Genomic DNA, 20,395 nt, shown 5'->3' on the forward strand with positions numbered 1-20,395 from the left:
TGGACCCACAGGACCCACAGGACCCACAGGGGTTGGTACAAGGCCAGGGCACCTGGTCCCCGGTTTCCCAACTGTCCAGTGGGGCCAAGCTGCCCTAGTGCTGGCAAGCCTGTCCCCACTGCGGCTGGGGACTGTAGGACCAAGGGCCAAGAGCGCCCCTCTTGAGCTGCAGGGTGGGAGCTTACCTGAACCCGCCCTGCAGCCGCTGCCGGGCGCACCAACTCCCGGAGCCAGTCCCTGCGGTCCACGGATGCCCGGCGGCGCGAGGAGCTGGGGGACGAGCTACAGCAGTTTGGGTTCCCCGCCCCGCAGACAGGTGAGTGGCCGCAGCCGGGCGGGGTTGACAAGCAAACGCACTTAAGCCCCGGAAAGTGGAAAAAGTTGGTTCCAGGGGACTAGGTCTTTGGGCAAATATTATACGTTATTAATTGCTGTTGATTATAAGTAATGAGTGTAATAATTTACCACAATTAGACTAACCTCTTAGTGCCAGGCGCTTGTCGCCAGCCACACTGGATTTAGGAGAACTAGTGTGAGGCAAAGAGGTCTGAGCCCAGGGACCCAGAAATGGCATAGACCACCAACAGGGGAAACGACAAGTCTTTGGGGTCAGCTCAGAGTCAAATGCTCCTCAAACTCAAACAAGGGGAAAAAAAAAAAGCCTCAAGGGCCTCCCTGCGGCCGCCCACTGCCCAGCATGGCAGGCTCCTCCTGGGGAGTTCCTGAGGGTCTGAGCGGAGGGACGGGCAGCAGGCCTGTGATGCTGAGGTCTGGGCCCACAGGTGACCCTGCGGCCGAGGAGTGGTCCCCGTGGAGCGTGTGCTCCAGCACCTGCGGCGAGGGCTGGCAGACGCGCACGCGCTTCTGCGTGTCCTCCTCCTACAGCACGCAGTGCAGCGGGCCCCTGCGCGAGCAGCGCCTGTGCAACAACTCCGCCGTGTGTCCAGGTGGGCGGCGCGCGGGGCAGGAGCGGGGATGGGGCGGCGGGGCGCGGGGGGCGGGGCGGCAGGGGCGGGACACTGGTCTGCTGCCGGGCAGGGGTCGCAGAGTGCTCTGTTCCCTCCGCAGTGCATGGCGCCTGGGATGAGTGGTCGCCTTGGAGCCTGTGCTCCAGCACCTGCGGCCGAGGCTTCCGGGACCGCACGCGCACCTGCCGGCCGCCGCAATTTGGAGGCAACCCCTGTGAGGGTCCTGAGAAACAAACCAAGTTCTGCAACATCGCCCTGTGCCCTGGTAGGTGAGAAGGAGGGCGCTGGGTGGGGGTAGGGGGGACTGGGGAGGGAAAAGAAGGGCCCAGCGGGTCCCTGGCCAGCCCCAGGAGCCCAGGTTTGCCCACGCAGACCCGCCTGCTGGGGTGCTCAGAGGCGGAAACCTCAGGCTGTGATCAGGCTAGAGATCGGAGACCCTGGGGCATGCTACTCATGTACCATGTGTGTTGAGATGGTGGGCCTGAGGCAGGCGTGTGGCACGTCCCCAGGGGTGTTGACACCTGTGCCCCGGGCTGGGTGGTGGGTGTAGGCCTTGGGTGTTCATGCCGGCTTCCTGTCCCCTTCCTTCCCCCGGGCCGGGCAGTGGATGGAAACTGGAACGAGTGGTCCAGCTGGAGCACGTGCTCTGCCAGCTGCTCCCAGGGCCGGCAGCAGCGCACGAGGGAGTGCAACGGGCCTTCGTACGGGGGTGCTGAATGCCAGGGCCACTGGGTGGAAACTCGAGACTGCTTCCTGCAGCAGTGCCCAGGTCAGGGCCGTGCCAAGGACCTGTGGGTGGGGGACCTGGTGGGTATGAGCCATGAGGGAGGAGCGAGACCCCGTGGGGGCTCATCATGGGTCCTTGCAGTGTCCCTGGGGATGCAGGGGACAGTGCGGTGATGGTGGGGGACCAGTGCATGTGAGGCATGTGTTTTATCCTGTATCAAGCTGAGCTCTGGCTTCCCCTCCCGGGGTCTCAATTTCTTTCTTCTCACGGCTTCCTGCCCCTACGTCTCTGTGTCTGCATCCTGTGGCTCCTGTACCTGCACTCACCTCTGTGTGTGGCGGCATCCCACAGTGGATGGGAAGTGGCAGGCCTGGGCGTCGTGGGGCGGATGCAGTGTCACGTGTGGGGGTGGCACACAGCGGCGGGAGCGTGCCTGCTTGGGGCCCTTCTTTGGGGGAGCAGCCTGCCAGGGCCCCCAAGATGAGTACCGGCAATGCAGTGCCCAGCGGTGTCCTGGTGAGTGTCCCTCCACCCAACAACTGGACTCTGGGGAGGGGCATACTGAGAGACTGGGTGGGCTTGGCACTTCACTCTCCTGGGGGAATGACTTCCCCTTGTGACGGTGGATTTCCTGGAGGGGTCTTGGCCTTCCTGGCCCTGCTGCCAGCTGTCCATCCCCCTTCCTGTCCCCACCCCCACTCATGTCCCTGGCCCCCTGGCAGAGCCCCATGAGATCTGTGGCGAGGACAGCTTCGGTGCTGTGCTCTGGAAGGAGACCCCGGCTGGAGAGGTGGCCGCAGTCCGGTGTCCTCGCAATGCCACAGGTGAGGACTGAGGGGCAGGTGTCGTGGGGGACTCCTGTCCTTGAGATGCCCATCCAAGGAGCTGTCAGCTCAGGGCACGTGCCCCAGACCGTGTTCAGGCAGTCCGTGCCCTAAAGCCAGGGCCACCGTGTCCTGAGCGTTCACCAGGAGCCAGCGCCTGCATGAAGCCCTTTAGTGCGATGCCCCACGAAGCTGCCCATTGACACGTGGGAAACTGAGGTGCGGAGAAGTTAACACACTAGCCCTGACAGGGCCAGTAAGTGGGAAGTCAGCTTTGAACGTGGTGGCCTTAGTCCCCTTGCAGCCCTGTGGAGTTACAGGGGCATGGAAAAGGCAGAGAGGGCTCCCAGAAGCGGCTTGGCGCCTCAAAGGGTTGGTTTCCTTTGCCCCTCTTACCTGAGGAGTGCGTGCAGTTTTGGACATTGGTTTGGTGTGCAACATTCAGGAAGTGAGCCTCTCTGAGCCTTTGTGTTCTTTCTGTAAAACAAGCATATTGTGGGCCCCCTGCCCCCAGGGCCCCTGCCCCTGGCGGGGGCTGTGTGTTCCCGGCTGTGGATGCAGCGCCCCTGCCGTGTTTTGTTTATAAAGCAATACACGTTCCAGATAGCATTTTGCAAATCCCGGGAAGTAGAATGAAGAAAACCCAGGTCACAGGATGGTGTGACTTCTCTGGCCTTTTGTCTGATGTGCTGTATTTTCCCTCGTCTTGATTCTACACCATGCAGTGGAGCAGGTGTCCTATCCTGCCCTGTGGCTCCTGTTGGGTGACAGGGTTGTGGCAGTCCCTTGGGGTCATCGCCGCCGTGTGTGCGCGCAGCTGTGCCTGGTTCCCTGGGAGTAAGTTCTAGGACACAGGCTGTGCCCGTGTTTAAGGCAGTCAACACCTGATGTCAGTCGGCCCCGAGCTGCCCAGCGTCTGCGGCACACCCAGGCCAGCGGGTCCCCTGCCCCCATGGGTGGAGCTGGGCACAGCCCGCCCGGCTGTTGGTTTTCCCCGGGGCTCTGAGTAGGAAGGGGCTCCAGGAGAGGCCCTGGACTGAATGCTGGAGCCCCTCACTTGGCCAAGGGCTCTGCTTCCACGCAGGTGTGTCCCTGAAGGTTTGGTTCCCGCCGGGTCCCAGGACCTGGCACAGTGCCTGACCTGGAGCATCTGCTCAGAAATGTTTTGAATGAAAGAAACCAAGGGAGGCCTGTCCCCTGGGCCGGCTCAGTTTAGAATGAGGCCACGGGCAACTTCCTGCTCCTGAGGCTGGAGGGTTCCATCCTGGGAGCCATGGGTGGGACTCCTGTGCTGGAGGTGGGCGCCACCTGAGAATCAGGAGACAGAGCTGACCTTCCATTTCCCCAGGCCTCATCTTGCGACGCTGTGAGCTGGATGAGGAGGGTATTGCCTACTGGGAGCCCCCAACCTACATCCGCTGTGTCTCCATTGACTACCGAAACATCCAGATGATGGTGAGGCCGGGCCTGGGGTCTCCTACCCTGCCCCCACCCATCTCTCCCTCCTCTGTCCTACGTCCCCGATAGAACCATGTGTCCCCAGTGGCACACTCTGTGGACATGAGTCAGCTATGGTCATGACTGGGGGCTGCAGAGGACCTTCTGGGGGTGGGAGGTCCCTGATACCTGCAAGTCATGCACCCACCCCCTCCATCTTCCCAGACCCGGGAGCACCTAGCAAAGGCTCAGCGCGGACTGCCCGGGGAGGGGGTCTCCGAGGTCATCCAGACGCTGGTGGAGATCTCCCAGGACGGGACCAGCTACAGTGGGGACTTGCTCTCCACCATCGATGTCCTGAGGAACATGACCGAGATCTTCCGGAGAGCGTACTACAGCCCCACCCCTGGGGACGTGCAGGTGGGCGCTCAGGAGGGCAGTCCTCCACCCCAGCCTTAGACTGAGCTCTGACCTTGATCACACACTGAGCCCTGACGCTGCTCACGCTCTGAGACCCAACCCTGCCACACACTGAGCCCTGATTCTGGTGACTTACCCTCTGCCCACTGGCCCTCCTTCCTCTTCTTTCCAGAACTTTGTCCAGATCATCAGCAACCTGCTGGCGGAGGAGAACCGGGACAAGTGGGAGGAGGCCCAGCTGGTACGGACCCCAGTCTGGGGCCCTTGGAGTCGGAGTAGCAGGATGAAGACAGGCGTCCCTGGTGCTGTCCTGAGCCCCAGGCCAGACCAGGGTGGGATCTTGGGTGCAAATCCCAGCACGGCCTCAGCCAGTCTTGTGACTCTGAGGAAGTTCTTTGTCCTTCTGAGTCCCAGTCTCCCCATCTGTCTGAGGACAGTGGCTCACTGCGTGAGGCTCAGGGCGGGGTGTGAGAAAACATGTTGGCCATGTGGTGTGCATTGGGGTGACAGGAATGTGGCGGTTCCTTCTCATCTGGAGAGAGCCATCCACCTCCCTTCCTCCCAGACTGACCTGGAGGCTGCCACTGCTCCGGTGCCCAGGGCAGCACCCTGGGCGAGGGCTGTGGAGCCCAGAGACCTCCACCCCCCTCCCCTCCCTTCTGGGCTCCATGTTCTTGTCTGCAAAATGCCGATGGAGTCTCAGAGGTCCCGACTCTGCTCCCTGAGTCAGGTCCAGAGCCTTGCGACGCTAGGGAGGGAGCGACAGGACCCTGACAAAGAGGGACCAGATGAGAGGAGGAGGCAGGAGGAGGCAGGAGGAAGGAGAGCATGTGTCTCCACTGGGGTGCAGGCGCCTCCAGTGGCACTCAGCTCTGGTGGTTGGCATTCTCGGTGGGGCTCCCCACCGTCTCCGAGGATCCCTGACCCCCTCCTCTCCCCAGATGGGCCCCAACGCCAAGGAGCTGTTCCGGCTGGTGGAGGACTTCGTGGATGTCATCGGCTTCCGCATGAAGGACTTGCGGGACGCATACCAGGTGACAGACAACCTGGGTAAGCCCACCCTCGCTCCACCAACCCCCACGCCCCTGTTCCGCAGCCCTGGGTAGGGCCCTTGGGCCTGTTTCCTCATCTTTAAACAGGCAGTGGCCAGACCCCCTTTGCGGGCCCCCCGGACCCAGCTCTAAGATGATCTCAGTGCTCTCAGGTGCACAGACCTGAGTCTCCTGACAATGGTCCCATGTGCCCCTGAGAGGGGGTTGGTGTGGGGGCGCTTAGACCAAGAGAAGGTCCTGGAGACCTTGAATCATGGGGCACACCAGGACCCCCAGGCCACAGCCAACCCCTTGCTTGCACCTCCTTGGGGCTGGGCCCCACTTCCACGTGTCACCCCCAGTGCCTTCTCTGTGCTGGGCTGGCCTTGGAGATTTGAAGGCAGGATTGTGTCGCCCTCCACTCCCAGGGCACCTTGTCAGAGGAGCCTGGTCTCCACCCAGCTCTGGGGCACTGACCGTGCCTCTCACACGGGAAGGCGGCAGTGCTGGCCTCGTGGTGGGTAGAGAGCAGGGCACGGGCTGGGGCCTGGGAGGTAAGCAGGGCGCGCGAGCACTTGCAACAACTGTATTTAGTGGTGACCACCAGTGTCCCCTTAAATAGCTCTCTTGAGCCACATTTGTCAAGTCCTCCCTGTTTCAGGGCACCACCCCAGACACCCTCCGTTGTCAGGGCTCCTCCTCATAGTGGGGAGCCCAGTAGTGGGCACTGGACCGACTGTGGTCCACACGGCACCCGGGAGGGAGATGGCCACCTCCCTTGTAGAGGGACTTGGACCTCTAGTGACAAGCCCTGTGTCAGCTGCGCTGTGTTAGCACAACCCTGGGGACGGGCCTGGGCCGGGTCGGGGGTTTGCTAAGCTGGAGGTTCCCAGAGCCCTGGCCACTGTCTGTCTGCCTTAGCGCTCAGGAGCCCAGAGCTGGGTGAGAGAGGGGGAGGCCCCTGAGGCCAGGGGGTGGGCACAGCCGTCATCCCACAGCTGGGAGACTCGGACCAGGAGGTCTGGTGCTATTGGAGGTCACCTGGCAAGTGGGGTCAGCAGTGGCTCCAGGCTGGCTGGGGGGGACTTACCCGCCCTTCCCTTCCCACTGGGCTGACTGGGCCCTTTCTCTAGGTGAGGTGGGGGTGGCCCAGAGAGGGGAGGGCTTCCGTGCGGCTGCGCGGGAGTGGCCGCTGCAGGCTCTCACTGTGGAGGTTGGCTCCCAGGACGCCCGGCATCACCTACCGGCCCTGGAGGGGCGCTCAGGCCTGGGCTGCGTGCCCCCGACTGACCTCCTGCCTCCAGGGAACCTGTCCTGAACTGATTGTCATTCAGGGCCAGCTCTTTGTCACCAAAGGAAGCCCTGGACTCCTCCCCATCACCCCTCATGACCCATCCAATCCAGTACACCCCGTACACCCCCTGCACCCCACACACTCCACACGCCCTCATGCCCCCACACACCCTGTGCACCCCACACACCCACACACTTCCTACATCCTGCTGCTGGAACACTTACCCCAGGAGTCCAAGCAGCCTGACCTCCAGGTCTGTCTCCAGAGGCCACCTCCTCAGGGCAGACTTCCTGACCACCTGTTTGGAAGTACGCCCCCCCAGGGGTCATCGCTGCCCCACAGACCACCTATTTTCTTCTCTGCTCGGGTCACTGTCTCCCCAGCTGCGCGTCAGCTCCGGGAGAGGGCCTGTCTCCCTCTTCTGCGTCCACAGCATTAGAACCATCCCGGGCACACGGTCGGTGCTCGGAGACCTGCGGCGTGATGAATTTGCTCACCTGTTCTGTCACTGGTGAGGTGCTCAGCGACAGAGGGCCAGCCTCCTGCTGGGCTGGGCACCCAGAGAGGGGGCCCATCCCTGTCCCCAAGGCCTCTTGCAGGGAAGACGCCCTGGGCCCCAGCGCTGAGCACACGGGTGCAGGGAGGGCGTGGTCTGCAGGAGAAGGAGGGTGCCGCCAGGAGGCCAGTCCTGGAGGGGCGAGAATGTGTGGGCCAGGCACTGCGTGAGCAAAGGCGCCAAGGTGGGAGTCGGCTGGGGGATGGGGCTTTGTCGAGGAGAGGCCCCAACGACGGGGGAGGGCCAGGTGACAGCGGGGCAGGTGAGGCTGGTTCCCATGGTCTGCCCCCTTCACCCCACACCTAAGGCACCCACTGTGCGGACCTGGCCCCAGGCCGTGGGTTCTGGGTGAAAGGAGCAGAGTCTGCCTGGAGTGGGTGGGCCTGGAATGAAGGGGCTCAGAGACGTTGAGACCCCCCCACCCCATCTGTCTCCCCAGGCCGGTCTGCCACTCTGCCCTGGGGATCCCTCGGTCAGGGCCAGAGAGAGCCCACTGGGGCTGGGGTCTTCAGGTGCAGCTTGGCTGGGGCCTAGCAGGGCTGAGGGTCTTCAGGAGGCCAGCCGGGCCCCCTCAGCAGGAGGGTGGGAGGAAAGACTGCAGACGCCACTAGCTGTCTCTGCTCTGGCTGATCCCCAAGCATGCTATGTCCCCATCAGCCCCTTCTCCACAACCAGCACCTTCCTTCCCAGGTCCCCCTCGCATCCCCATCCATCTGTTGTCCCCTTACAGTCCCCAGCCCTGTAAAGGCGGGGGTGGTCTGTATCTGTCCCTTTTACAGATCAGACCCGGGGGGACGGCTGGGCTCCAGCTTCCCAGGGAGGGGCACTGAGGTGGACACCACTCCCTGTGGATGCGAACCTGATGGCAGAACCCACCTCTGGCACCTTCTGGGGCTGAGTCCAGGCCTGGGTCCTCACAGGGGCTGGGGACTCCTGCTTGGTTGGGGGAGTGTCATTTGAGGGCTTGGAAGGTACCAGGAAGTCTCTGTGGCCTTGGGCCTCGTAGGGAGGTTGGTGTTGGGCAGCCACCTGACCGGGTGCCCCCAGGCCCCCTGCACTTGCTCTGAGCCACGAGCACACACGCGTGATGGTTCTGGACTCCTGGGCCGCTCCCAGGCTCCTTGTCACCAAACCTCTTTCTGTCTCTGTCTCCCTCTCTCTGTCTGTCTCTGTTGTCTGTCGCCCGCTGCCCACCCACTAGTCCTCAGCATCCATAAGCTCCCAGCCAGTGGAGCCACAGACATCAGCTTCCCCATGAAGGGCTGGCGAGCCACGGGTGACTGGGCCAAAGTGCCAGAGGACAGGGTCACTGTGTCCAAGAGCGTCTTCTCCACGGGGCTGGCAGGTGAGGGACCTTGGGGTGTGGGAGGGGCCCCCAGGGCTTGAGGCCCACTCCCCTGGGGTGTTTCTTCTGGAGTCTGTCCTGCTGCTTCAAGGGCTAGGGCGGCTTCCATTTCTTCTCAGTGTTCCTAAGCTTGCCGCCTCCTCCAGGAAGCCCTCCCTGCCCTCCCTGTGTTGGGAGGCTCCCAGGCAACCTTGGCTGAATGGCCAGTGGACCGACTCATTGCAGGGAGCGCAAGGGTCTCACCTGGAGTCACACAGCAGGTGACTCTGGTTCCCAAGAAGAGAAACTGTCCCCTCAGGAGTCACTGAGGGCACCCAGGCAGTCTCCCTAGCTCCACTGCAGGCTGCATCCACTGTCGGGGTGGATGTGACCCGGAGCCCGGGCCTCCTCTGGAGGACACGCACTGCCCTCACCGGAGCAGGGTCCTGGCCTGGGGGCAGGCTGGGAGGGGGCAACCAGCAGTGCTCTCTTCCAGAGGCTGACGACTCGTCCGTGTTCGTGGTGGGCACCGTGCTCTACCGGAACCTGGGCAGCTTCCTGGCCCTGCAGAGGTGGGCGCCACGGGCACATGGGGTGGGGGGACGCCAGGCCAGGGGGAGGTGGGGGGTTCATGCAGGGGTCCCCAAACCCGACACAGCCCTCTGGCTCCCCCTCCAGGAACACGACTGTCCTGAACTCCAAGGTCATTTCCGTGACCGTGAAGCCCCCACCTCGCTCCCTGCTCACACCCCTGGAGATCGAGTTCGCCCACATGTACAACGTGAGTGCCCTTGTGTGCATGTCCACGTGCACGTGTCCCCTCCGCCTGATCCCACGTGTGGTGTGCATGCTCACGTGTCTCGGCCTCACGTCGGCCTTCAGAGAGAGCTCCTTTTACCCCCGGGTGATGGGTGGGGGACACTGAGGCTGGCAGAGGACTTGTCCAGGGTCACACAGCAGGGCCGCGTCCGATGCCACTGCTCCCCTGGCCCCATCGGCCTGGCTGTTCCCTGGGAAAGAGGGAACCATCCTCTGCTGAGAAATGAGCCCACCCCCGCCGTACGAGCCCCCCACCCTGCTCCTGGGCAGCAGGCAGACAGATACTCCTGGGGCCAGCTGAGAGCCAGCAGCTGCCCGGCTGCCCGGCCGAGACAGGGCAGCGCCAGGCCTCGAGTCCCGGGACAGGGCTGTGGAAAGAGCCGGGCCTGCTCTTCCCCACTCTGTGGCCTTGGGCCTTGCTCAACCTCTCTGGGCCTTGGCTCCCTCGCTTACCAAGTGGGAACCCCCACTGTTGTCACACCACAGCCTGAAGAACAGGGGCATTCTCTGAGGCCCTCCCTGTGCCCCCAGCCAAGCTCTCCCTGTTACCCCGTTTTGCGTTAAGCTGGACTGGCCATTAGGGAATCTAGAACTGGGCTTCAGCCCCTGCTCCCCAGCCTGGCTCAGAGAGGGGACAGCAGCTGCCCAAGGCCGCACAGCAGGGCTTGGGGGTCTGAGCCAGTCCCTTCCCCCGCGCTGGGTCTCAGTTCCTCCTCCTCCAGCTCTGTCTCTGCGGGAATGGGGTAGGCAGAGCGCCCGGCACAGGGTGGGCCCCGCAGCGACGGTCGGGTGTGGCTCATGGGGTGGCAGGTGGTCTGACTGCTCCCCCTTCCTCCCAGGGCACCACCAACCAGACCTGTATCCTCTGGGACGAGACCGACCTGTGAGTTCACCTGCGCTTTGTGGCCCCGGGGCCTCGGGCTTGGGGGAGGCCGGCCCAGCAGGGGAGGGGTGCAGGCTTCAGGTCCGGGGGCCGCCGACTCCCCTACTCCGTCTGTCCTGCACGGTCTCTCCCTGCCCAGGTCAGGCTCTGAGGCAACAGGGGGCCCACCCAGCTGGCCTCCCACCCCTCCCAGGGAAGTCCACAGTGCCCCCCAACTCCCACGCCAGCCAGGTGACAGGCAGATGGTTTGGCTTTGCAGGAGCACTGCCAAGGACTGGGGCAGCGGGGTGAGACCCTGAGTGATCAGACAGGAAGCAGACGTGGGGGCTCCCAGGGTCCTGTGCCCAGTCCCTTGTCCAGCGGTAGCACCAGCACGTCAGGTGCTGCAGCAGGAACCAGTGGGCCCAGGACACTGGGCTGGACTGGCCGGGCTGTGACTGGGAGTCACAGGGCCTGGCATGGGTGCCCAGAGCCAGGTGTCCTCCCGGACAAAGGGAGGCGAAGGGACAGGTGGGGTGCTCACACAGTCACAGGGCAGAGTTTGTGCAAAGGCCCCAAAGTGGGGGCAGCATCTAGATGTGAGGAAATCAGAATTTGAGGAGACAGGGTGAGGAAAGCCTGGCGAACTGATCCCATTGGGCCAGATGGGCCTGGTGGGGCCTGGGCCTTCCCCGCAGAGGTTTGGTGTCCATTGGGGCGGGTGTGGTCAGAGAGCTGTGTGCCATTGTCACCACCTGCCTCCCTCAGCCCTGGCTCCGCCAGTCCCCAGGCCAGACTGCAGGCCTGGGGGTTCGTGTGGCAAGTCCCTCATGCTGGGGGCGGTGCAGTGACAGAGGTGTGTCAGGGAGATCGGGGGGGGGGGCCGCAGTGGCTGACCCTAGAGGAGGAGGTGTTTTTCTGGCAGAGAATGGGAGGGAGCAGTTTAGGCAGAAGCACACTTTGAGCAAAAGTGTGGAAGTTGGTAGGTACAGGAGGAATGCCAGGCCAGGACGAGTAGGCAGCTGGAGAGGAGGCTGGTTGGGCGCAGGGGCGCCGGGGGAGGTGCGCGGGGCGTGGGGCCAGTCTGTAGGGCTGTGTTGGGCACTACGGGAGCTGTCGGGGAGAGAAGTGACTATCACCCATCCGTCCTCCATCCACCTGTCCATCCCCCATGCATCTACCCACCCACTCAGCCATCCATCCACCCACCTTCTATCCATCCAGCCACTTGGCTATCCACCCATCCACTCACTCATCCACCTACCCACCCATCCACCCACCATCCGGGCTTCAGTGATTACTGACCACCCACAAGGCACTGCTCTAGGAGGACTGCCTTGTCCATGGTCAGTAATCACTCAAGACCTCAGCCTCCTCCAATCCCCAGTGAGGAGGGATGGGAAAGTGGGTGCACGTGGATCCCTGTGGAACTGGCAGGTCACGCCACAGGCCGGGAAGTGGAGCCAGCGGACTGCACGGCAGGCGGGGCGAGGAGCCTTGCAGGGGAGGTCACGGCAGCCTCTCTGGGGTGGTGCTTGAGCAGAGGCCTGACAGCACTGTGCACGTGGGTGTCTGGGGACAAGCATCTTGGCAGAAGGAACAGGCAGTGCAAGGGCTCTGTGGTGGGAGCATCCGGGGCCATGTGGCAGACTCCACTGCCCTTTCCAACTCTGGGGCTGGGGCTGGGGCTGGGGAAGAGCTGGGCGGACCCCGGTGCCTTGGGAAACTGGCCCTCTGGCTTTGGTTGCTGTCAACTGCCTTTCTCTGGGCTTTGCAAATGACCCAAGATCTTTGTACAAAGTGGAGTATCAAAAAAGGGTGAAAAAATAAAAAACAAGAAAGAGGGCCCGTGTGCTCTCAGGACCCAGGCTGGCCCCTGTGGCCACCATGGGAAGTTACACTGCAGCTACAGGTCCATCTTATCTGGCCCCTGATGTAGACACAAGCCTCTCCCCACAGCCCAGAAGCCCTCCCAGGGGCTGTTCGGAGGCTGCCCGCAGCCCCCTGAGGATGCCCGTTCACCCAGCAGCCCAGCACCCTTGCTCGGACAGCTCTGCCCACATTTCTGATTGTTTCTTTGGCATTGAGTCCCCTGGACAGTTTCAAGATCTTGGTGGTAAATCGCTTCCCAGGAAGGTGGGCCCATCCCCTTGGCCCCCCAACAAGGCAGCAGGCTGCGAGCCGCCTGGCCAGCCGAGTGAGTGTCAAGTTTGCGGTCCCAGGGCTGCGTGGCCTGGGGCAGAGTCCACCCTCTGGGAGCCTCAGCCTCCCATCCCTGGGACCAGAGTCTGCCTGCTTATGGGTGGGGACAGAGTCGGGGGCAGGGAGTGGTCTGCAACCAGGTCCATGGGGTGCTCACCACTGGCCACAGACTCCGCCTCAAGAGTAGGCGGCCCACCCGCTGCCCACCCCTGGTCACCTCTGAAGGGATGGGACTGTTAGTGTCCCTGTGCCTGGGCCCAGGGCTCTGAGGAGAGCGGGAAGGTGCCCCAGAACACATTCTGCCCGCAAACTCCCTGTTCAGTCCTAGGAGCCCAGCTAACTGTGCCTCTTACCTCTGGGGAAACTGAGGCTCCGAAAGGACTGTGGTCCAGTTCAGGATGGGGACTGCAGTATCTGATCCAGAACTGGGCAGCCTGAGGGAGGGCCAGAGGCTGAAAGCCGGGGCCAGGGAAGGGGCAGTGGAAGGGGAGGGAGGGGCTGTCTCTGCCTGTCCCCCACCATTCCCCCCTCTGCTCCTCCCTGTGCTGGACAGAACCTCCATCCATGCCCAGGTGGGGCCACTCCTCACATAAGTGGGCTCAGAGGAGCCCTGAAATGGGGACCGGGGACAGGGCCCCAGGTCTGCTTCCACCAGTGAGCCCAGAGATTGGGTCTGTGCTGTCGTGTACCTATGTTTGTGTGTGTTTGGATGAGAAAGGTTCTCACATGTCTGCAGAATTCTGTGTTTGGGGGGCCACTGGGGGCTGAGAGCCATCAGTGACGTGACCATCATCTGAGTAGTAGTTGATCTTTTGATCTATGACTGTGATCCACGACTCTGTCCCTGGTCACTGATAGAGCCTAGATTCCAGACTCAGACTGAGCGCTGGTCCTGGTCACTGGTCAGACTCTTGGGTCCTGCCCCTGGTCATACATTGAGCCCTGATGCCGTGTCTCATCTGGAGTCACTTGTGCACATTTGTGTGCAATTGCGCACGTGGTATGTGCTTGGAGGGCCGCCCCCTCTTCCAGCCGCACGCAGCCGTCTGCCATGTGACACGCCCGTCTTGGAAAGTGTGAGTCAGCGGTTTGCACCCACAGCGCAGACCCTCTGCCTGCCTCGCCCCCAGTTGCATGCACACATTTGCACACACGGGCTCAACGTGTCCACTTGAGGTGACTGCTCCCATCAGGGCCCAGGGCCCCATCCCCCACCCCACAGCCCTGCCCCAGCCTGGTCAGCGGCAGTGAGGGCCTTGGGAGCAGGGCTGTCGGGGAGGGAAGGGGGTCTTTGCAGAGTTCCTGGGTGTTCAGGTGGGGGGCGGCCCCAGGAGGGATGGGCTGGTGCCGGGGTCGAGGAGGGCCAGGAGCACACCCGGGGAGTTCCGTCCTGTGGTTCTGATCGGACAGCTCCCTGGGTCTTTCGCTCATGGCAGCTGCACGTGTTTTGCAGTTTCCATTTTAAAAATGAATAAAACAGAGTTACCTGGAGCGCAAAAGTCAGAGCTGGCAAGATCCTTAGAAGTCACCTACTCTGCCCTCACTTGAACACGGTGGAGGTGAGGCCCAGCGTAGGGACCTCAGTACAGGCCAGGCCTGGGCCAGACACCCTCCACGGTGCTCCTCCTGCTGTGCCAGCGTTTCAGGGGGTGTTCTGCCTGACGCCAACCCCATATGGGCTCCAGGAAGCGCAGAGTTCCATACCCACCATGTCTGTGCTCCTGAGTCCATGTGCACGGCAACTATTAAGGCTCTGAGAAGTCCTGCACAGGCTCCTGTTCAGTCGGGTTAGGGTTTCCCTAATTAGTGGGCACTTGGCACCCTGACTGAGCTGGGAGAGCAGACACTGGGACTGGCTGGTGGAGGGCATGATGTTCCCGCACAGTCTGTTGGGTCCTTTTCAAAGCCTGACCCCACTCCAGTCACCTTTAGACATGCATGGTTTACTCACAGGCCCTGGGTCACCCCCGTGGGTCATGCCAGTCTGTGCTCTTTCCCTGCCCAGGGAAGACCCCAGCCCTGCGGGGTGCAGCTGTCCTGGGGACGCTCAGAACCCAGGCCCAGCCCCCTCCCTGGGATCCTTGCCCAAGTGCGTGTCCTGGTCCCTTTAAGAGCCTTGCCCCACCCCCATCCCTGGTTTCCTTGGAGAGGCCAGTGAGGGGGCAGGCCAAGGGGGGCAAGCGGAAGGGAGAACTTGGCAGGGTCCCCAGGTCGCTGTCAGTGCCCGGATCCCAGCTGGATTTCTCCCACGCCTGCTAGTTCCTGATGGGGACAGAGGAGGCAAGCTGAGCTGGGGACGAGGAGGGGGATGGGGTGGGAGATGGACTTAACACAGAAGGCCTCTTTGGTGGGCTGGGAAGAGTCTCAGGACCCACCCCACCGGTGAGCATGGTTGGGGAGGAAGGTGGTCTGTTCCCCTCCATCTGGATGGGGGGCTGGGACTGGGAGGGGCACAGTGCTGCTCTCAGAGGGGAGACCACCTAGATTCCTAGATTCCAATTAGCCCCCACTTCCCCTGTGCCCCTGCCTTCTCTGAGTTCCCCCCACTTTGTCCTTGGGGAACAGCAGGGCTGGCAGAGGCCCACCGTGGGCCTGCCCTCCCCTCAAGGGGCGTCTGAGCCCAGACCTGCCTGTCCCCTGCCAGGTTTGGGTGGGAGCTGGAGGGGACAGTGAGTTTTTGCCTTAGGGACAGCCTCCGTGCTCTGAGCCTGGGGCATTGAGCGTCCCCCCTGCCCTGGCTGGCAGCCCTGCTCTTCCAGCCACTGCCCTCCGACCCATGGGCCCCCTTGCCACTTTCCTCCTAGTGCCAGCTGGAATGCTTGGTGCCTTTTTCCCTGGCCCCCGTGCCCTCTTCTTCTCCAGCCTCAAAAGCCACCTGCTCTTGGAGGCCTTTCTGCCCAGTTTCCTACATCCTTGCCCCGTCCAATTTGCAAGAAGTCTGTGTATCCTCAAGTTTGCCCCTCCACCCCAGCAGAGTGTGAGCCCTGTGTTCCCCCGCCAGGTACACAGCAAGCCCTCAAGAGATGAACAGAAGCCATTATAATGTGCCCCATGTGAAGGGAGTCTCCCATCCTCCAGGGACTGGGGATTTACCCATTCATTCATCCATTCATTCATTCATTAACTCACTCATTCATTCCCCGAACACACCATTCCTGCATCCAGTCTGTCCATTGTGGTCTGACCATTATGACCCTGTCCTGCCTCCAAGGTGCCCCCACACACCGCCCACCCAGCAGGACATCCACCACGGTGCCTGGCCCTGGTGAGCCCACACCCCCGACTCTCAGACGCAGGGTGAGGGCCCTTCTCAGGAGGCTGGAGACCAGGGAGCCTGGACTGGAGTGCCTACTTAAGTCTGTACATCCAAGGGCTTGGGCTCTGTGGGGTCCTTGGGTGGCTAGTCAGGTTGGTCCCTTCCTCCAGCTCAGGAGTCCTTGGCCCTGACCACTGATTGCACTGGCCTCACAAGCCCTGGCCTCAGTTTCCTTGACTGTACAATGGGACTAAGAAGATGCGGCCCAGCCCCCTGGCCCACACCCGGCATCCACCAGGTGCCTCCCAGGCAGCTGCAGAGAATGGCTGGCCAGTGCTGGCCTGGAGCTGCCCCTCCCGCCTGTTCCCCCTCTTCCTCATTCTGCAGGGAAAGAGCACAGCTGGCTGCTGCTTGGCCAGTGGTGGCCCTAGTGACATGTGTCGGTGGGGTGGGGCGGGGTCCTGTGTGGTAGGACCATCACAGACATGTGTGTGAGGGTCGGGGTGCACTGGTGTGACTGGGGCAGGGGGGCATCTGGGTGTGGGGAGCTTTCCCCTGGTGGAGTCGGGATGCAGGGGTCTCCCGTGGGGCTGCGTCTCCTCCTTGTGTTTTCCCACCTCTGCAGGTGCCCGTGTGTCGGCGGTGGCGATGTGCAGTTCTAAGAGCATAGGGGCCGGGGCCGACAGTCAAGGGAGGCAGCAAGTGTGGACAGCCCTGAGCTCACGGAATCTGCTGGATGGGATAAGGGTGGGGGGCTCAGGGCAGCCACAGGTTGGAGGCAGGTTGAGTCAGGTGCTGAGTGGTCCGGGGAGTGAGGCACAAGCAGGCGCCTGGGGCTTAGCGGAGCGCCTCGAGGCCTCCTTTCCTCCCTGCCTCCCGGCCTCTGCCATCACCAAGCCAGAATCTGTGCAGCACTGATTTGGGGGGGCGGGGTGGGACAAGAAGGAGGAGCCTGGAGCTGCCCTCAGCGAGGAGGGGGCACCCACTGGGGAGGTCAGTGCTGTGCCCTGAGTTCACTGGGCAGTGCCTGGAAGGGGGGAGGGCTCAGCCAGTGCTCCCTCCCCGCCACCGTGAGACCTGAGGGCTTCATGAGGGGCTGCCTGAGGGTGGGGGCAGCTGCCTTACTGGGTCGCTTGGTGCAGGGAGGGTGCATGTGAGGACAGAGCAGGGGCCTCTCTGAGAAGGGCCTGGCCTGGCCTAGCTGGAAGCAGGTACTTCAGGGCACTCCCGGCAAAGATTTCATCTGTCCATCCGTCCTCCTGTTTGCGATGTGCCTGAGCTCTGTGTCTTTGTAGTAACACTCGCCCCCATTGAGTGCTCACTCATGCCCAGCACTTGGGCCCTCCTCCCCCTCCCAGGGGGAGGGGTCAGTGTGGGGGCCGCCCCCTGTCCAGACCCTACCTGCTGCCTCCCACAGGGCCCTGTCTCTGATGATAATGGGGATGCTGTTGGTAACCTACCAGTGGTGTTGGTGTTGATGGTGGTGCTGGTGGCGGCGGCGGCAGTGAGGTAGTGGTGATGGTTTGATGACGTGGACGGCACTGGCGGTGAGGGTGATGGTAATGATTGTGGTGGTGGCGGTGGTGTTGCTGATGGTGGTGACATGGGAATCGTGCTGATGATGATGTTGATGGTGTGGGTGGTGGCGATGATGGTGTTGGTAGTGGGGACGGTGGGGACGAAGTGGAAGTGGTAGCGGTGCCAGTGGTAGTGGTGGCAATGGCGGTGCTGTGGCTGGTAGGGACAGTCTGATGATGCTGACGGTGTTGGAAGCAGTGAAGGTGGTAGTAATGACTGCGTTGCTGGCGTTAGCAGCCGTGGTGCTAACTGATGTGGCTGATGGCGGTGACTTGGCGGTGGCGGCGGCGGCGGCGGCGTGGTTGTGTCACTCTTGATGCTGGCAGTGGTGCTGGGGTGCCATTGATAATGTAATGCTGGTACTGATGGTGGTGGTGGTGGCGATGGTGCCGGCAGTGGTAACGATTGTGTCGTCGATGGTTTTGATGGTGTTGGTGGTGGTGGTGGTGGTTTCTGTGAGAGTGGAGATTGTGGTGACAGTGAAGGTGGTGTTGGGGGTGGGCTCAGCTCTTCGAGGGGTATGAAGCCCCCCCTCCGCAAGGGAGCCAGCACACACCCGGGGCAGTGCGTGAGGCCGAGTAGGTGAGGGGGCTGGGTGGGAGGGCAGAGGGGAGCGCTCACAGGGCCAGTCAGTCCAGGAAGGTGTCTTGGAGGAGACCGAGCTGCGCTGGCGGGGGCGGGGAGGTTTGGGATCTGCTGGAGCCCATGGGCGTGCCCAGCACCCAGCATGGAGCCTGACCAGGCCTGCCAGGGGCGCACTTGCTGAGTAAGTGACCTATCGGCCTGACCTCCAGCTGCACCGGTGGCTGGACCGTGAAGGATGTGGGTGCCAAGGGGCTGGCACTTCAGCTGGCACAAAGAGGTGACAGGCCAGCAGAGCTGGGCCACAGGTGCCCCAGCTGAAGGTCTGAGTGAGGGGCAAAGGGCTCAGGCAGGGGTGCAGGCCTCTGAGCTGGGCGGAGTCAGCATGTGCCTGGGGGTTGGCAGGACCCTGGCCCCCCTAGTCCAGACCACTTCCTTGCGGGGCTGGAGAGCTCAGGGACCCACCTTCTCCGGGGGCCCTGTTCCGCCTGGCAGGCTGCCCTGGGCCTCTGTGGCCCTGCAGGTGGGCGGGGTGGGTCAGGCAAAGAGCCACCAGATCCTGAGGATGGTCAGATTTCCAGCCTCGGGGCAGGCCTGTGCTGGAAGCTCTGACTCAGAGCCTGGCCAGTGCCAGGTGGGATCCAGGAGACTGGCATCCTGGGGGAGCGCTAGAAGCCCCGGAGGCCCTGGGCACAGACCCGCAGATGCTAAGTGAGCCTTGGACTTTGTCAGTGCCTGGAAAGCCCGCCCTCCATGGGCAGGGACACAGGCCTGAGGGGGCCTGGGTCTCTCCTGGCCGCTCACTCAGCAAGACCCAGGTCAGGCAGGTCTCCACCCCCCAGGGTCCCCTCGGGTCACAAGCATTGCCCCCAGACCCTCAAGAGAGGACATGGCCCTGATCTGGGGAAGCCGACATGAGCCTGCCCGGGGAGGGGGGTTCCCACAGGTTAGTGGTCAGAGGGGAGCTGGGCACAGAGTGGGAGGTTCAGGAGGCTTCCAGGAGATGGCAGGGCCTTGGGAGAGCCCTGAAGGACGAAGCTGAGTCAGCCAGGGGACGGGGGGGGATGTGGTCAGAGGGAACAGCCAAGATCAATGCCTGGAGGCAGGAGGGGGCGCCTGTGTTCTGAGTCCCCGAGCGGCTCCATCCCAGGTGGCCTGTGTGGGCAGGGCTGCCGGGGCTGCGGGGGGACCTGAGAGCCCCGATGAGCTCCAGATGCTGGGCGAGGTGGGGCCCAGGCAGGGAGCCCCAGCACAGCAGCCGGGCAGGACCTGTAGGAGGAGCCAGGTGGCAGTGCTCAGGAACTCACAGCTGATCCGGGTGTGTTCCCTGGAGGAGGCAGCCCAGCACAAACCTTGGTCTGTGGGTCAGAAGTCAGTAGGCAGAAGTGGGAGGTCAGCATTCTGGACCTGTGAAGCGTAATGCAGTGGGGCTTGGACCTGAGATGAGGGGTTTGGCTTTCGGAGCACAAAGGCCCAGCTGAGGAGTTTTGAGGGGCTCCTAGAAGCCCCTGCCTGCAGAAACACCTTGCCCACTCCCTGTTCCCTCACTGAGACGAGCTGTGCCCACTCTGGCTTCTTTTTTCTGTGTGGGAGGACACCTATGAGTCATTCTCACTCCAGTGTGAATTAGCCCATCAAACCCCGGGGGACCCCGATGCACACAGTCCAATAATAGCACCTGCGTCGTGGGCCGGCAGGAGGCATCCTGAATGCCATGAAGGCCTAGGCTCAGTGGGCGGGCAGGCAGGTGGGTGCTCTCCCTGCACCCTCTGTGTTACTGTCCCCTGATGTCCCACAAGCGTGCCGGGCCCTGTGCTGGGCTCTGGGGCCCTGTGGTCTCCCTGAACAGTGTGTGGGGTGAGGATTTGTGCCCACTGCACGGGGGAGGCAGCTCGGCCCTGTGTGGCCAGCAGTGGCCTCGGCTGCCCAGTTCACCCTCCTGGGGCTGGGCTGGACCAGCAATATCCCAGCTCTGCCGGGAGCAGGACGGCAGGGGAGCCACCGGCTGAGACTCCTTCCAGGGCCTCCAACAGACCTGGGCCCCAGGGGAGGTCCCCTGGGGAGGTGTTCTGAGCTGGGTGGGGCCAGGCTACTCCCCTCTGGCAGCTGGTGACAGGATCCAGGCTGCTATCTCTGAGCCACCTCACCTGGGACACCATGACAAGTCTGTGGCCGTGCACAGGGGCTGAAGTCGGATTGAGGCAGGTCTCCTCAGGTGGGGTTGCAGGGAGCTGGGGTTCCCGTTTTGAGTGTGGCTAGAAGGGTGGGCTCATAAGGAGGGTCAGGGAAGGTGGGCCAGTCCCTGGGGCCTGTGGGGTCCCTGAGGGCAGCATGTCCTTTGCTCTGAGTGAGGAGGGAGCAGTGGGAAGGTTTTCAGCAGAGCATGTGTCCTGGCATATTTCAAATGACAGTGCTGTGCTGGGGACAGGTGGGGGCAGGCAGGGCGGAGGCCGGCAATGGGTCCCACCAGGGTGGTGGCCACAGAATGGAAAACAGCAGTGAGAGTCTCGGTGCA

General features: G+C 62.8%; 1 protein-coding gene across 6 annotated transcripts in view; it reads left to right on the forward strand.

Annotated features, from left to right (window-relative positions):
* Positions 1 to 20,395, forward strand: part of ADGRB1 (adhesion G protein-coupled receptor B1) — a 79,531-nt gene that overhangs the window by 25,032 nt on the left and 34,104 nt on the right. For all 6 annotated transcript variants that reach the window (XR_012502327.1, XM_074353194.1, XM_074353196.1 and 3 more), the window contains exons 4-17: positions 203 to 316; positions 783 to 947; positions 1,069 to 1,233; positions 1,573 to 1,737; positions 2,047 to 2,211; positions 2,418 to 2,519; positions 3,868 to 3,974; positions 4,182 to 4,376; positions 4,549 to 4,617; positions 5,318 to 5,426; positions 8,459 to 8,602; positions 9,078 to 9,153; positions 9,260 to 9,362; positions 10,240 to 10,283. Coding sequence is in view for 5 of the 6 variants with exons in the window: in XM_074353194.1 (XP_074209295.1) it covers positions 203 to 316; positions 783 to 947; positions 1,069 to 1,233; positions 1,573 to 1,737; positions 2,047 to 2,211; positions 2,418 to 2,519; positions 3,868 to 3,974; positions 4,182 to 4,376; positions 4,549 to 4,617; positions 5,318 to 5,426; positions 8,459 to 8,602; positions 9,078 to 9,153; positions 9,260 to 9,362; positions 10,240 to 10,283 (1,723 nt within the window). In the remaining variant the exon portion in view is untranslated. The remainder of the gene's footprint in view (positions 1 to 202; positions 317 to 782; positions 948 to 1,068; positions 1,234 to 1,572; positions 1,738 to 2,046; positions 2,212 to 2,417; positions 2,520 to 3,867; positions 3,975 to 4,181; positions 4,377 to 4,548; positions 4,618 to 5,317; positions 5,427 to 8,458; positions 8,603 to 9,077; positions 9,154 to 9,259; positions 9,363 to 10,239; positions 10,284 to 20,395) is intronic.

This window comes from Camelus bactrianus, chromosome 25 (genome assembly GCF_048773025.1).
Source record: "Camelus bactrianus isolate YW-2024 breed Bactrian camel chromosome 25, ASM4877302v1, whole genome shotgun sequence".
NCBI lineage: Eukaryota > Metazoa > Chordata > Mammalia > Artiodactyla > Camelidae > Camelus > Camelus bactrianus.